Raw genomic sequence first — 15,185 nt, forward strand, 5'->3', positions numbered from 1 at the left:
TTTTAATAAATGAAACATAACATAGTTCCCTCCATAATCCAGTTTCTCTTTCCTCTTCACCAGAGGCACCACTGTTACCATTAGTTTGTGTTTTATGTATTTATGTACTTTTTATATTGATACAGTAGTATTTTGATATATTTATAATGTATTCATATAATTGATTTTGGCTTATTTCTAGTCTTTTGCTATTGCAAACTATGCTGCAGTAAACATTCTTGGGCATGTCCCTTGTGCATACGTGCAAGTTTATTTATCTTTATGAAATTGACATCATATTGTATTTTCATCTTTGAATCCTAGATCACTCCATTTATACTATAAAAATGTATTGCCAATATGATAACTCCGCATATTAATTATGCCAGAGGAGGGATGTGGCTGCTATGTTACTTTAGATTCAGAGCACTATTTCCACAGATGCTTCCTTTTTATCATTTCAGTTTGCCTGATGTCAGGTTGAAAAGTGTTTTACATTAAATATGTAAACTGAAACACCCAATGATGATATTTTGTGGTCTTATTTTAGCCTGTTTTTAAGATGTAAGGCATCATGTACTGATAGTTTGCTCAAAAAAAATTAATGCATATTCATTTAAAAAGCACTTCTTTAACATTAAGCATGTGTAAAACTAACTTATAAAGAATCAAAATTGGTTCTTAATGAATTAATTAGTCATTCCAGCTTCTAATTGCTTGTAAAATCTTTTCTTGTTTTTTTTCTTTTTGCTTTTGTTTTTGCAGTTATAGTCCAGTGGTACTATGAAGGGAATTTATTTACAGGAAACAAACTTACAGAAGAGGCATTTTCCTGTGTAACTCATAAATTTCATCTGATCCTACATATTGTTTTTTATGATAACTTAAAAATAGTCCTTTTAGTGGGTAATTGAAAGGGTAATTTCTTTTTTATAATTATTAGTAAATATAGGTAGATACTAATGTTTTTGGATATTCAACCTTCCAAGGATTTACTAGGCAAGTGGCTGTACTATTGAATCAACTATTACAATTGTTATAATCAAAATGTAAGCAAAACACAGCTTATGTATATTTCTGAGTTCCTTAATTTGTTCAAGGCTCTATTCCCAAACTTAATATATATGTGATAAAGATTTCTACTCTGCATTTCTATAAATACTTGTCTTCAGAAGTTACATACAATGATCTATTATTCTCTGAACTCTAACACTGGCAAGCTTGATGTAAACTTCAAATTTAGAAAGCTGATTACTTTTTGCTGACCTTCTCATAGAACTTCTAAATAGCCACATCAGCACACTATTGACCTAAGGTTAGATGGACCTCTGTGACTTCAACTGTGCTACCATCTGATTCAGTGATTCACCTGTGAATGAATTTTTACAATATATTGGTCATTGTACCCAGTGCTGGAAATACCATGGTGAATAATATCTTGAGATCCTTCCTCTTAAGGAAATTATAACCTAGGAGGTTGTTTATAAATAAATACCTGAGTGATGAAATCTGTATTTATACTATGTACAAATATGTTAACATCCATCTTGTTAGTATTGGATTGAAGAGTGGCTAGCTAGGTATAGTTATTGGAGTTTGAAATCTAAGGATAACTTTTACTTATATAATTATTTTGTAAAGTTAATTGTTTTAATTTTTTTTAGATGCAGAGCTCTCTTAGGTCCCTTCGTAATAGTGCAGCTAAGAAAAGAGCAAAACTGAGTGGCAGTACTTCTGATCTTGAAAGCCCTGATTCTGCAATTAAGCTCGACTTGACTGTGGACTCTCCATCTCGATCTTCCTCTCCAAACATCAGCTTTTACAGTGAAAGTGGAGTTTACAGCCAAGAATCTTTGACTTCTTCTCTGTCGACAACTCCCCAGGGGAAGAGAATAATGTATTTTATTTTTTGACATGTTAAATGAATTCTGATCTGTAATTTGTAGTCTGAAGCTCTAATATCATATTTAAAAAAAAAAAAAACTTTAAGACCATTTTCTAGTTTTTGAAACGTTGAAATACATTTAAAAGACAACAGAAAATTTACAGATATTACCTTGGTTGGCTTTGGTTTGGGGTGGTGGTGGAGAGACAGAACACAACCCCAACTAAATTAATATAAATTCTAGTCTCAAAGCCCCACTTATTCTTATGCCTATCTAAGATTTATCCTAATATTACTTGTCCTTTAGCTCTTTTCTGTATCATTGACTCTTTGGCGATTGACCAATAGCTGATATTGCTGTTTTCGTTTAATAATTTTCGTTTAAAACTCAGCACCAATTTCCTCTAATCAATGGATAAATTCCACCCAGCCATTACCCAACTATTTCTTATATTTTGTTATTCCATTATCTTGTGGGAGTTTAGGACTCCATGCAGTAGCTTTTGCAGCCCTCTCAGTAGTTTCCTTACCGCAGCAGTGCTAGAATTAGAGTCCTGGTCACCCCATACTGACAGCATAGCAATTCGACAAACTCTTCCAGGTTACCTCAATAACGTTTAAATCTTAAACAGTGATCCTACCTTGATTTCTGAAAATCTCTGTGACCCTATTCTAGAATTTTGGGGAATCCTTTCCCTCTTTATTGTATTTTATTTTATTTATTTTTAAATTTTTATTTTTTATTTTATATTGGACTATAGTTGATTTGCAATGTTGTGTTAGTTTCAGGTGTATTCCTCTTTATTTTAGACAAAAACCTAGGAGTAGAATTACTAGGTCTTGGGTAGATGGACATTTAACTTTTTAAATAAGTGCTAAGCAGTTTTCTAAGATGCTTGTGCAATTTTATACTCCTGTCAGCAATGTATGAGAGTTCCAGTTGTTTTACATCCTAATTAACCTTTGGTGTTGTCAGTCTGTTTAATTTCATTTTCCTTTGATTTTATCCATACCATGTTTACATATAGAGGTAAATATTTAAAATTAAATTTAAATTATTTTTACTTAAGTGAACTAGAACCTCTAATAGGTAGAGATTACATAATCCAAGGAGAGATGATGTTCTGTGAACATTAATGTAAAAGGGTGTTTTATTTCAGCAGTTCATAGAATTAAACCAAATTTTTGTGTCCCATTGTGAGAGGTTTGTCTCATTCCATGATTTCCTTCCCCACATTTTTTAGCTGAAACAGCAGCTTATTTTGCAGTTGGAAATTTTTTCTTACTGGAAATTCCTTTGTTGTAATTACCTATGTAGAATAATGCAATATATTTACAAAATGAATTTGGAATGGCTACGTGGGCTGGTGAAGTAATTATGTTTACATTAAGTTACCAGACATTTAAAATATATACATTTATCTCTTAGACCTAAAGTTTTTCCTTTATCTTACATGAATGTGAAATTTTATGTTACATACTCTTACAGTTTCAAGGTTCTGTAAGTAATCTGGAACGCAACTGGGAAGAAAAGTTCATTTTATATTGTTGATACAACATTTAGAATTCACTATTCGCAATATTGTTTCATAGAGTTATTCTCTTCAGATATTGAACTCCTTGAGAAAAGAGTTCAGTATACCCTCATTTATGGCCTGAATTATCTTTAATGAATTTAGCATTTCCACATTTTATTTTATTAGTTTAAGAGCAATTATTCTCAACCAGCTTACATCCTGCCTTAAGAATCATGGCCAAAGAAAGTCACTACTACTTCTGCAGGGCTTTCATCCTTACGTGGGTTGGGAAGGAAAAATCATTGAGAACCACTTTTCTAGAGACTGAAGTATTTTCTTTCATCTAAGTCAAATACACTCAATATAAATGTAAATTGACAGTCATCTAGTCTAGAGAAATTACTCTTTTAAAATATTTAACATTGATTTCTCACTAGGCCAATTAACAAATATGCCTACCCAACTACTAAGAATTGTACTCCTTTGTAAAATCTCTTCTTAATAATATGCATCACTGACTTATTGGCATTTTAGCTCTTACTGATTTTAAACAGTTCCCTTTATGTACAGACTTAATATTCTTCAGTTTACTTTCTTTGTGGAACAAGGCCTGTAGGCCTTTATGAAGTCAAGAAAGTATAGCAAAAAATAGTCCACGAAGAAAGCGGCATTTGCTAAAACTCACTTGTTGCTGATCTCTTACTTATAATATTATTAAGTCCCTATTTTTATATTATATATGAAGGTAGATAATATACTAGATGATTAGAATCATTTGGCTTAGTTCTGGAATGGACTGTCTTTGGGTCAGGTTTTTTTTTTCCCCTTACCCAAAGAAAGATTAAACAGCACAAATTGAAGTGTCTTCATTTCCTTTGGTAATCCTCTCCTGAATAATTAAGGATTGACCATATGTTGAAAAGGTTGGAAGTTCAAAAGGTGAAATAGGAATACCAATAAGAAATATTCTTAGCCATAGTTTATCATACTTGTTGCTGCCTCACTATCAAAGTTTAGTGAGTTAATTAAAGTATAGAGAATGTTTGATATAAGAATGCTGAATAGCTCTAGATCTTCAATGTTTATTGAAATTACTTTGTTTCATTGTAGGTCAGACATATTTCCAACATTTGGATCAAAACATTGTCTAACAAGACTTTCTTCTGCAAAGAATAAGAACTCTCAGGTAGCTGAACAAAGCCCCAGTGCAGGTATTCTATGACTGTTTTATAAATATGTTTTATAGAAAGTATGATTTTTAAATGATTAAAAAATGATGGAAAATGTATTTTAGATTTAGAATTTTTATAATTACTAATTAAGGCTAACCATCTTTTTAACTCCTTAAAAGGCCATTTTGGCAAGAATACTTATTATTCTTGGAAGAAAAAATACTTACCTGAATAATTGATACCCCTTTAAACCCATAAGTTACCCGTTCTGGCTCCCACACCAGGACATTTTGATTTAATTGATACAGAATGTGACCTGGCCATCAAAGTTTTTGAGAACTCTCTAGGTGATTCTAAAGTGCAGCATAGTTTAGAAACCACCGGGGGCCACAAAAGACAATTTCTTTTACAAATAATATCTAACTAGTGTAACTATCTTGTGTTAAGCATTTTGCAAACTAACCTGGAAATCACTAATTTATAACAGCAGTTCTTAGAAAATAGATTCAGGTATAGGTAATAAATTAGAAAAATATTTGAATTCTGATCAATTTAGGATGGGAACTATATGTTCTTTATGATTTGTAAAACTATTGAATTATGAATTAATTGTAGCAAGTTGGGATATGATATTTATTTTCGCATGATCTCATTGTGAAAGTCATAACAACCTTAAGGTTTACCTTATAATTACTCTCCTAAAAAGCTGTGTGTGTATCTAACTGTTTGCTAAGATTTTAAATTTCTTCCTCCTAAATATATCTTAATTTCATCTCTTTTTAATTCCCACTATCACTCTTACTCATTTTTTACCTAGCCGCCTAACATTTCTCTCCAGCTTCAGTCTCGTCCACTTACAATCCCTTTCCCATAATGCAAAACTGACTATATTGCCCAGCCTAAATTTATTCAGAGCATTCTTCTTTGATCAGAGCCGTGCAGACATCTCCAGCTTCATTTTCATTTCCTGCTTTGTATGTTGTGATCCATTTAAATCAGACCACCTTCAGTACCATTTCCTATCTCTTTGCAGTTGCACATACTGTTTCTTCTGGATGAACTCTGAAATCCACACCACACCCCATTCAGCTGTGAAAACAACTCAGTTGCTTTCTTTGGGAAGCCTTCCCAATTCACAAATAAAATTGTTATTACCTCTTTTGTAATATCATTACATTTTGCACTGACATTTTTATAGTGGTATTGCAATTATTTTACTTTTTTGGACTTTCAGATTCTTGATCCCCAGAGATTATTCACCCCTGATTGCCAACAAGTGCCTGTCATAATTATAAAAGCCCAACTCAACTATGTGTGTCTGGTATACTGGCTTCCACAAAGCTTGTGTGTTAGACTAAGAGATAGTTATTCTACTAGGCACAGGAAGGCAATGTATATGTGCCTTGGAGTCTGAAAGACCCCAGCTGGAATCCCAGTTTGATATTTTAATAATCATATTCTTGCTCTGTGCAAGTTACTTAATTGCTTTGAAACTAGTTCCCTCATCTGATGATGTAAACCTTGAGAAGGGTAGTGAAGATCTAAGTATATAACATATATAAAGCACCTAGTACATAGTGGGCACTTGGTATGTATTTGTTCTCCTAAAGGGGAAGACCCAAAGAAATACAATACATAAACTTATTCTTTAATTCTTTTTTAAGGCTGATTATCCTAATAAATTATTTATTACTTTAAAAATAATTGTATAAGTTTGAAGAGACACTTTGTTGCCAGATTGTATCTAATTTATAAAAATGGAACCCTCTTTTGGAAGAATATTCTTGGAATTAGAAAAGGGCAGATTTAGAAAACCGAGATTTGAGTTTCCCTCTGACCCTAGTTGTATGACCTTGTGAGTCATTTAAATTTTAGTGGAGTGATAGGTGTTACAGTAATACTCGCTTCTGTATGCGATGTTCCATGTTTCCCAAACTTGTTTAATAGTCAGTGTTTCTCAAACTTGCCTAATCCTAGGAATCACTAGGAATGCATATAACATATGGGTTTTGGGGCCTCACCTTATACCTACTGAATCAATCTTCAGAGTTAGAAATCTGCATTTTTAACAAATAAGTTAGGTATTTCTAGGATCAAGTTTTAGAAACACTATTATGGTATTTATTGTAAGATATTCTTGGTTAAATTTAATATGCTTCCAAAATGTTAAGTTGCTAATGGTTTAGGATTTTATAAATTTGGGTTTACATTTTTTGTTTATTTGGGATAGGGTTTGTTTGTTTTCAGTAAGCAAGTGATTTCTACAAGTTTATTGTTGTTTAATTGGTGAAACATAAAAATGATAATGCTCAGAATAAGGACTACCTGAAGATAAAAACAAAAATAATCACATAAAAATTATAAATTCATTCTGCCTTCACATCAGCATTTCCAATAAAGATTTCCACATAGATTCCACTACAACCTACTATAGCACATTGTGCTGAATTTCCTGAATGTTGTTTTAGCAAACTATTTTCCTGTAGCTTTACGTTAGTATCAACTATTAGTAGAAAGCATTTCCATCCAAAGCCAATATCTTTATGAGGCTTACTTTATGAATTAACTATTAAAATTAAGAAGAATTTAGAAAGATATCCATGTTACTCCCAGAAGGTCTCTGTCATTTAATAGCAGATATTTTTTAAATCTTTCTCAATGAATCTGACTTAGTGCCCTATACTCTGCAGTACTCTCTAGCCCAGCGGCCACCAGGCACCTCGTCTCCCTGCTGTCCTGTTTTTATTAAAATACCCTCAACAGTATTAAAAACAAATTATATTTTATTGTTATTACTTAATGGTTTACATGGCAGCTATACATAAAAATGGATGGTGACTTAAATATATATTGCCTAGGATTTTCCATTTAGTAGTTTTGTGGTTTTAACAGCTGCAAAGTATTAGTATAGGGTGTTCAGTTTAAACATTCAAATATAGATTAAAATTTTAGGTATTTATTAAAAGGAGGCCTACATTAGGGTTTGATTTGTTTTATTTTTAACTAGGAATATAACATTTGTATATTTATGGTACACTAGTCCCTGTACTAACCCCTTTACATTTTCTTCATTCAGTCCTCACAGAGGTTCTGGAAGAGCTACTACTATCATCCCCATTTTACAAATAAGGTTAAGTGTCTTGACCAGCTTCTGTCAGCAATTTAAGTGGCAGTGCTATGATTTAAAGCCAGGAAGCATAATTTCAGATTCTGAGCTCCTTTCCTATACAGTTTATTGCCTCACAAGCCAGACCATGAGAGTGGGAGAAAAGAGAGAAATGGAAAATATAGGCCTCTCTCAGGAAGCAGTTTAAAAATTCTAGATTTAAAAAAATTCTGTTTTGCTGTAAAGCGTAAGATGATGTTTAAACATTAAATGCCTGTCATGTTTTAAAAATATATGTGTTTGATTATCTCTTTCAAACATTGAATTTTGTATTTCATTGTAATTTTAAAGCCTCTTTTATAAAATGTGATAGTATGCCTTATAATAAATGTTCTGATCTGCTAGTAAGGTAAAAAAGTATTATAAAAATTTAAAATAAGATAAAACTTTAAAAAATTACTGTAATGTTATAATTTTTAATATTATGTTATTGAACCTTTTTAAAAGGTTAGAAGCCAAGATAGATTTAGAGGTGAGATATGTACCTATGGTATTACATCATTCAAATGAATATTTTTATGTATTTTATTTATTTTATAGGGATTACAACATCCAATGTAAGCATAATTGGTCAACGTGTGAACTATGGGTTTGGATGTGGTGATTTTGAAGATGATAGGTCACATGACATTTCACCTAGTGTTTTAAAAATACAAAATAAGGAACACCCAAGACATTATAAGCATACAAAAGGTTAGTAAATTTCATAAGTTCATTTTTAAGATTCAGTGTCTCTCTGTAAGCATGCCAATAAAGAAAAATTAACTGAGGTTTCTCAGTTTTGAGATTTTTCTTCTTACCCTTCTGCTGCTGTGTTGTTGTTTGAATAATTTTGCCCAATAGGAGAACACATAGGTTCACATATTAATTTATGGTTTTGTCTGAGGAGCCAATGCAGGGAAGCTATTACCCAAGAGGTTAAAACTAGGGTTTCCCTGCTGACCTTTACCCCCAGGATACACACACGCATACACACACATACAGACACACACACTCATTTTTTACAAGACATTTTACCATTAAAATGCGACGGAGAAATCATGTGAACAAAAGACTCCCAGATGCCTACTTAGGTTGTAACTATGGAGTAAAACTGTGGAAACAGGAATATAATTTCCCTGTGGTAGAACCTGGGAAGCCTCTTTGTTATCACTAACCATTGTTAATAATTTACATTCCTTTTTTTTTTTTTTTAACTTAGTTGCAAGCAGCACTTCTGTGACTGCTCTGTTTTTTTCAGAGATCCTATTACAGCTGCATTTAAAATTTTTTCCTCAGGGTAAAGAGGAAGTGATTTTGTTATGTTGTTGTTGTTGTTTTTTACTCTTGGGGTATAGTTGCTTTACAATGTTGTGTTAGTTTCTCCTGTACAATGAAGTGAATCAGCTGTATGTATACATATATCCCCTTCCTCTTGGACCTCCCTCCCACCCATCTAGGTCGCCACAGAGCACCAAGCTGAGCTCCCTGTGCTATACAGCAGGTTCCCACTAGCTATCTGTTTTACACATGGTAGTGTATATATGTCAATCCCAATCTCCCAATTCATCCCACCACCCCTTCCTCCCTCTCCCGTGTCCACACGTCCATTCTGTACGTCTGCGTGTCTATTCCTGCCCTGCAAATAGGTTAATCTGTACCATTTTTCTAGATTCCACATATATGCATTAATATACGGTATTTGTTTTTCTCTTTCTGACTTACTTCACTCTGTATGACAGACTCTAGGTCCATCCACCTCACTACAGATAACTCAATTTTGTTCCTTTTTTATGGCTGAGTATATTCCATTGTATATATATATATACCGCATCTTCTTTATCCATTAATCTGTCAATGGACATTTAGGTTGCTTCCATGTCCTGGCTATTGTAAATAATGCTGCAGTGAACATTGGGGTGCATGTATCTTTTCGAGTTATAGTTTTCTCCAGATATATGCCCAGGAGTGGGATTGCTGGATCATATGGTAGCTCTATTTTTAGTTTTTAAAGGAACCTCCATAGTGTTCTCCATAGTGGCTGTATCAATTTACATTCCCACCAACAGTGCAAGGGGTTCCCTTTTCTCCACACCCTCTCCAGCATTTATTGTTTTTTTGATATTGAGCTGCATGAACTGTTTGTATATTTTTGGAGATTAATCCATTGTCAGTTGCTTCATTTGCAAATATTTTCTCCCATTCTGAGAGTTGTCTTTTCATCTCATTTATGGTTTTCTTTGCTGTGCAAAAGCTTTTAAGTTTCATTAGGTCCCATTTGTTTATTTTTGTTTTTATTTTTGTTATTCTAGGAGGTGGGTCAAAAAACAAAGAGGGAGTGATTTTGAAGGGTATAAATATTTCAATAGAGTAAATAGAAGTCACCTGTATTTAAGCGTTGTGGCCTACCAGCAAATGTAAGGAGCTGTCATTTTTTTGTGTGTAGCAATCTTGGTTATCATAAGGTCAACTTCTCTTGTTTCTGGTCACCTTAAGTCATACATGTGCAAGTAATCAGGCATTTTAGACATGTATATTTTTTGTGGAGCTAATACAAATTCAGTAAGAGGGAACTTGATTAGAAACCTCTTGTGTTTTTTTGCTGTTTTTTGTTTTTTTGGTAAATTTCTTAAAATTTTATCCTTAATATAATTCATAGTATCTGTTCTTTTTAGGAGAGATCATTTGTCCATTGTTTTTACAAAAGAGGATGACAGGGTTTTTTCATATTTACTTACATATTTTATTTCTTATATAAAAAAATCAAATGCAAAAATACTTTTCTTCCTAAAGGTAATATAATTTAATTGTTTTTAAATAATTGCTGAATATGATCATTTACTTCCAGTGGCTTTTTTTGTTTTGGACGACAGAATCATAAAAATATTTGTATCTTTGATCAATAGTTAATTCTACTCCAGAAAATTACTTCACACTCACACTTCCAACTCTAAACCAAACATATACTAGGTCTATCTGGCCAACAAGAATAAACATGTTCAAAACCAAACTTACCTTCCTTTCTGGACCTGCTCCTCCTCCTTTTTTATCTATTTTTATTAGCAGCATTACCATTTTCCCAGTTACGGAGACTTAAAACTTTAGAGTCATCTTTTCTACTTCTCCTTATCCTCCAAGTTCAGGCAGTGACCAATCCTACCAATTCTTTTCAGTTTAATTTGGGCTTTCATTACTTCTTCCCTGGATAATTACAGTAGCTTTATGATAAGACATTTTGTCACTTATTTTCAGTTCTTTTTAATTAAGGCTATATACTCTTCCAGAATTATCTTTCTCTTCCATACTCAAAACCTTGAGTGGTTTTCACAGAATAAATTTCCTACTCTGTAGCATAATTTTTAAGACCCTTAATAATCTTGCCTCAGCTTACCTTTCTTGCATTACCTTTTACTATACTTCTTTTCATGCCCAACGCTCTAGAATTCTTAATACTAGAAGTTTTCTTGGTTTGTATGTACAGTCTGCATTGATGCCCTTTCCTAATCTTAATGTGTCCAGATCATGTCTGTTTTTTGAATACTGGCTAAAAGCCATTTCTTTAGGAAGCTTTCCCCATGTTTCTGGTCTGGAGTAGTATAAGCTAAAGTTAAGATACTGTCATCTTTATATCCCTATTATGTTTTGTATATAGTGGTGTTCATGCCACATGTTAAATGAATGGAGTGGTGATGAGCCAACCAAAACTAATAGTGTGGCCTTGGGCACGATCAGACAAAACTTGCATCCTCAAATAATCAGGTTAAAGTAAACATTGAGTGCAATGCTGAAAGGAATAAAAAAGACTTCCAAAAGAAATATTGGCAATGAGTGGCAAATGTGAATGGATTCCTTTTACAAGAAACTTCAGACTTTTTTAGGATTAGCTCTCAGAACCACCTCTTCTTCCTTTCCTCTGCTGGTTATCCCTTTGAACCTGCCCATATTCTAGCATATTATCCTGGAGCCCCAATTAATGATTTGAGAAAGTGATTAAGATGGATGCTTGGAGTGTTAGCAAACTAGATTCCATGAGTTAATATTTTCTCTTTCTCTGTTTGAATGAATGGGACAGAAATAACAACAAAAAAAGATTATATAAGGATAGTTCATATGCAAAAAATCTTTAAGCATATTTTTTCTTTATATGTTAGAATTGAGATTTGAGCGATATTTCTTTCAGTAATTCTTTGCTTAGAAGAAACTGTAGGGTAAAAAGTAAAAGTAACATTAAAAATGATGTTATGATCGCTGCTCATTAATTATTTCCAGTTCTCCTTTTGGCTAATCAGCAGGAATACACTTCTCTGATCCTTTGCAGTTAGATGATCACATGAGTTTCTTTAACCAATGAAACGTAATCAGAAGTGACATGTGGGTAGAAGGGCTTTAGAACAGGTTCATAATTCTCTTTTTCCATCTTCCTCCTGCTACTATGATTATGATGTTCTAGGTGATGAACCCTGGTCCTTGAGTAAGGATTATATGGAGCAGAACCTCCCCCCTGTTTCAAGAACGAATATTATATGATTGAAAAATAAAGCTTTGTTTTGTTAAGGTAAAAAAAAAAAAAACCAAAAAATGGTGTTATGTCAGCCTCTTTTATAAATGAAATTAAACTACTTAAATATGTTTTTTATGTGTTTTCTCATGAGATTTGTCTAATTATCAATCATCTCTTAATAGTTTATGTATAGATTTTATGTTTGTGAACTATTGTGGAGCAAATTGTTCCATTTACTGAGATTTTTTTCTCTTTGTCACCAAACACTTTTTGGGGCTACCTGATGTTTCTGTCAGTTGACCCTAAATTAATTATATTTTGCTTTCCATTTTTTCTGCCTTATAACATTCATCTAACATTTATTGAGCACCTACTATGTGCCAAGCACTGTACTGACGGTCTCTGGAAAAGAATGATAATCAAAACTAGACATAGGTCCTATCCCCATAGAGCTTACAGTCTAGTAGGAGAGAGGATAATTAAATAAATAATCACAAACTGAGCTGGAAGTTAACCTAGGAAAGTACAGATTGCTGTAAAATTGACTTGATCTATTCCTGAGGGTTAGAAGCTTTTCTTCAAAGTTATCCTTTTGTTGGTTGATTATCATGTGGTGATTATTTTCTTTTATATCTTTTCCACTCTTTTTTTTTTTTTGGCTGTGTCAGGTCTTCGTTGTTGCGCTTGGGCTTTCTCTAGTTTTGGCGAGTGGGGGCTACCCTTTGTTGCGGTGCATGGGCTTCTCATTGCAGTGGCTTCTCTTGTTGCAGAGCATGAGCTCTAGGCATGCGGGCTTCAGTAATTGTGGCACGTGGGCTCAGTAGCTGTGGCTCGCGGACTCTAGAGTGCAGGCTCCGTAGTTGTGGCACATGGGCTTAGTTGCTCTGTGGCATGTGGGATCTTCCTGGACCAGGGCTCAAACTCATGGCCCCTGCATTGGCAGGAGGATTCTTAACCACTGCACCACCAGGGAAGTCCCGTCTTTCCCACTCTTAACCTTGGCATGTATAAACTCCTTAAGTGTTTAAAGGTTTCTTTTCTCTCTAGTGCCTGGTCTGAACTAGGTTTCTTTTTTTTAATTGAAATATAGTTAATTTACAATATTGTATTAGTTTTAGATATATAGCAAAGTGATTCAATTATATATATATATTTTTCAGATTATTTTCCATTATAGGTTATTACAAGATATTGAATATAGTTCCCTGTGCTATAAAGTAAATCCTTGTTGCTTATCTATTTTATGTATAGTAGTGTGTATATGTTAATCCCATACTCCTAGTTTATTCCTCCCTTCCCTCCCATTTCCATTTGGTAACCAGAAGTTTGTTTTCTATGTCTGTGAGTCTGTTTCTGTTTTGTATATGAATTCATTTATATTATTTTTTATATTCCACATATAGTGATAGCATATAATATTTGTCTTTCTCTTTCTGACTTACTTAGTATGATATTCTCTAGATCAATCCATGGTGCTGCAAATGGCAATATTTCATTCTTTTTTATGGCTGAGTAGTATTCCATTGTGTATGTGTATATATGTATGTATGTATACATATATTATATATATATAATATATACATATACATCACATCTTCTTAAACCAGTCATCTGTTGATGGGCACTTGTGTTTTTTCCATGTCTTGACTATTGTAAATAGTGCTGCAGTGAACACTGGGGTGCATGTATCTTTTCAAAGTAGTGTTTTCATTTTTTTCTGGATATATACCCAGGAGCGGAATTGCCGGATCATGTAATAGTGTTTTCCATCGTGGTTGCACCAATTTACAGTCCCACCAACAATGTACAAGGGTTCTCTTTTCTCCACCTCCTCTCCAGTATTTATTATTTGTAGACTTTTTGATGGTAGCCATTTTGACCGGTACCTCGTTGTGATTTTGATTTGCATTTCTCTAATGCTTAGCAATGTTGAGCATCTTTTCATGTGCCCATTGGCCATCTGTATGTCTTCTTTGGAGACATGTCTGTTTAGGTCTTCTGCCCATTTTTTGAGTTTGTTTTTCTGATACTGAATTTTATGAGCTATTTGTATATTTTGGATATTAACCCTTGTTGGTCACATCAATTGCAAATATTTCCTCTGATTCCCTAGGTTGTCTTTTCATCTTGTTTATGGTTTCCTTTGCTATGCAAAAGCTTTTAAGTTTGATTAGGTCCCATTTGTTTATTTTTGCTTTTATTTCTTTTGCCTTGGGAGACTGATCTAAGAAAACATTAGTACAATTTATGTTTGAGAATGTTTTGCCTGTGTACTGTTCTAGAAGTTTTATGGTGTCATATCTTACATTTAGGTTTTTGTGGGTTTATTTTTGAATATGGTGTGAGGTAGTGTTCTAATTTCATTAATTTACATGTAGCTGTCCAGCTTTTCCAACACCACTTGCTGAAGAGACTGAGAACTTCTCAAACATAGAGAAGGAAACAGATATCCAGGTACAGGAAACACAGAGGGTCCCAAACAAGATGAATCCAAACACCCACACCAAGACATATCATAATTAACATGGAAAAAGTTAAGGAGAGGATTCTTAAGACAGCAAGAGAAAAACAAAGAGTCAAAGAGTCAGTTACAAGGGAACCCCCATAAGGCTATCAGCTGATTTCTCTGCAGAAACTTTGCAGTCCACAAGGGAGTGGCATGATATATTCAAAGTCCTGAAAGGGGAAAACCTGCAACCTAGGATACTCTACCCAGCAAGTTTATCACACAAATCAAAAACATACATAGATTCACAAAAACCAAAAAGAAAGGAACTCTAACATAATACACAATCATCAAACCACAAAAGGAAAAACAAAAAGAAGAAATGAACAAAGAAGAACTACAGAATCAACTGGGAAACAAGGTTTAAAATGGCAATAAGTACATACCTATTAATAATCACTTTAAATATCAATGGACTAAATACTCCGATCAAAAGACACTGAATGGCAGATTGGATAAAAAAACAAGAACCTGCAATAT

General features: G+C 33.4%; 1 protein-coding gene across 3 annotated transcripts in view; it reads left to right on the plus strand.

Moving 5' to 3' along the window:
* TOGARAM1 (TOG array regulator of axonemal microtubules 1) overlaps nt 1-15,185 on the plus strand; it is a 76,658-nt gene that overhangs the window by 26,048 nt on the left and 35,425 nt on the right. For all 3 annotated transcript variants that reach the window (XM_059914152.1, XM_059914151.1, XM_059914150.1), the window contains exons 6-8: nt 1,644-1,876; nt 4,492-4,592; nt 8,260-8,412. In XM_059914152.1, the coding sequence (XP_059770135.1) occupies nt 1,644-1,876; nt 4,492-4,592; nt 8,260-8,412 (487 nt within the window). The remainder of the gene's footprint in view (nt 1-1,643; nt 1,877-4,491; nt 4,593-8,259; nt 8,413-15,185) is intronic.

The sequence above is a fragment of the Balaenoptera ricei genome, chromosome 2 (assembly GCF_028023285.1).
Source record: "Balaenoptera ricei isolate mBalRic1 chromosome 2, mBalRic1.hap2, whole genome shotgun sequence".
Classification (NCBI taxonomy): Eukaryota; Metazoa; Chordata; class Mammalia; order Artiodactyla; family Balaenopteridae; genus Balaenoptera; species Balaenoptera ricei.